General features: G+C 49.1%; 1 protein-coding gene across 1 annotated transcript; it reads left to right on the top strand.

The window, feature by feature from the left end:
- Positions 1-802: 802 nt before the first annotated feature.
- LOC137149366 (olfactory receptor 52N4-like) lies at positions 803-1,620 on the top strand (the record flags this gene model as incomplete). The annotated part of the gene is made up of 1 exon (XM_067542864.1): positions 803-1,620. A coding segment is annotated over one exon (818 nt), but the record flags the coding sequence as incomplete, so codon positions are not given.
- Between the last annotated feature and the right edge of the window lie 821 nt (positions 1,621-2,441).

The raw sequence follows: 2,441 nt of genomic DNA on the forward strand, positions 1-2,441 counted from the left end.
ACGTTGCACCTGTTGACATTGAACATCATCTCTTATCGTTACGCTTCATTATCACCCTCTGAGGACATCTCTTGACCGGACTATGGCCTAAATAATTTGGTGCCATCTACAAATCATAGAATCATAGAAAATTAGGGAGGAAAGGGATCTCAAGAGGACATCTAGTCCAGCCCCTTGCTCAAAGCAGTTCCAACCCCAATTAAATCTCCCAGCCAGGGCTTTGTCCAGCCAGGTCTTAAAAATCTCTATGGGTGGAGATTCCACCACCAGCCTAAGTAACCCATTCCAGTGTTTCATCAACCTCCTAGTGAAAAACTTTTCCTAATATCCAGCCTAGACTTCCCCCTTTACAACTTGAAACCATTGCTCCTTTTTCTGTCATCTACTACCATTGAGAACAGCCTAGTTCCATCCTTCCAGGAGCCCCCTTTAGGCAAGTTGAAGGCTGCTATCAAATCCCCTCTCGTTCTTTTCTTCGGCAAAATGAACAAGCCGAGTTCTCTCAGCCTCTCCTCATAAGTCATGTGCTCCAAACCCCTAATCCTTTTTGTTGCCCTCTGCTGGACTCTCTCCAATTTGTTCACTTCCTTCCTCTAATGGAGGGCCAAAAACTGGAAACAATACTCCAAAGGTGACCACACCAGTGCCGAATAGATGGGAATAGTGTTGCCACCTCACTGCTCACCCCCTTTCTAGATTGTTAGTAACTATAAAATATTTACCATGATATTTCTTACCAAGTGCCTAACCCCCTCGCTGTGATTCTCTCCCTCCACAGGCACTCTGATAATTTCTGAGCCAGATCGGTGCCTCGACCCTCTCATGGAGGCTTTGAACATAACCCCTCTGACCCTTCAACATTCATCCTAAATGGCATCCCGGGGCTGGAAGCTGCCCACATCTGGATTTCCATCCCTTTCTCTACGTGCTACATCATCTGCCTCTTGGCAAACTTCACGGTTCTCTTTGTTGTTGGCAAAGAGCAGACCCTGCACAAACCCATGTTCCTGCTGCTCTGCATGCTGGCGCTCACAGACATCGGACAGTCTACCTGCATCGTGCCAAAGACACTGAGCATATTTTGGTTCCATTCCAAAGGCATCACTGTGGACGGATGCCTCACCCAGATTTTCTTCCTTTATGTGCTTGGTGTTACACAATCAGCCCTCCTCATAACAATGGCCTTCGATCGCTATGTTGCTATATGTAACCCTCTTAGATATGCCACCATCCTCACCAACGCACGAATCGCTAAGCTAGGGCTAGTGTGTTTGATGGGAGCTGTGCTCTTGATTCTGCCCATGACCTTGCTACTGAAGAGGCTGCCTTTCTGCGCCAAACGCATTATCCCCCACACGTATTGCGAGCACATCGCTGTCGTGAAGATCTCGTGTGGAAACAGCACAGTCAACCAGATGTACAGCCTGGTGGTATTGTTAGTGGTCATCGGGTCAGACCTGTTACTCATTGGTGTGTCCTACGGGCTGATCATCAGGGCCGTCCTCAGGATTTCCTCCAAAAATGCCCACCGGAAAGCCCTCAACACTTGCACACCACACATCTGTGTGCTGCTGCTGTCTTGTACTCCCTATCTCTTCTCTACCCTGACACACAGATTCGGTCAGGGCATCGCTGCCCACGTTCAGGTCCTCTTGGCCAACCTCTATCTCCTTGTGCCCCCCATGCTCAACCCTATCATTTATGGGGTCAAAACCAAAGAGCTTCGTGACAAAGTGGGAAAATACACCTGCAGAATGTGATCGCCTGAGGCCACTGACTTTAACCCTGTGTGATAGGAGGAGCAAAGGATGTCTCCATGTTAATCAAGGGTGCTCTGCCTCTATTTCGCTGAGCTCAGGTGTGTGGCAGTTCACAGTCTGAGAAATTCCTCACATCCGATATCTTATCACTCCATCGCCAAGCACTGCTCTCTCGACTATCACCCGTTATCTTTCAGCATCGTCACCCATCATCGCCCACCACCACACACCCTGCCACTCGGCCTTTCCATGACTTCCTGACCACCAGCACTGATGGGTCTCATATACTCTCAGAATCATTTTCCATCACTATGGTTCCTGACTCTCACCATTCCTCACCCTTCTCCATCTTTCACTCTTTTGCCCCTCTCTGCCACCACGAGGTTGCCAACTCTACCACCCACCAGGCCCCAACAATCCCTTCCAGTCCTGAGTCTCCCCAAATCGGTCATCAGAAAGGATGTGGACAAATTGGAGAGAGTCCAGCGGAGGGCAACAAAAATGATGAGATGGCTGGAGCACATGACTTATGAGGAGAGGCTGAGAGAACTCGGCTTGTTCATTTTGCCGAAGAAAAGAACGAGAGGGGATTTGATAGCAGCCTTCAACTGCCTGAAGGGGGCTTCTGGAAGGATGGAGCTAGGCTGTTCTCAATGGTAGCAGATGTCAGAACTAGGAGGA

Source organism: Emydura macquarii, unplaced genomic scaffold, assembly GCF_026122565.2.
Source record: "Emydura macquarii macquarii isolate MOO-44397 ecotype Brisbane River unplaced genomic scaffold, CSIRO-AGI_Emac_v2 contig_733, whole genome shotgun sequence".
Lineage (NCBI taxonomy): Eukaryota > Metazoa > Chordata > Testudines > Chelidae > Emydura > Emydura macquarii.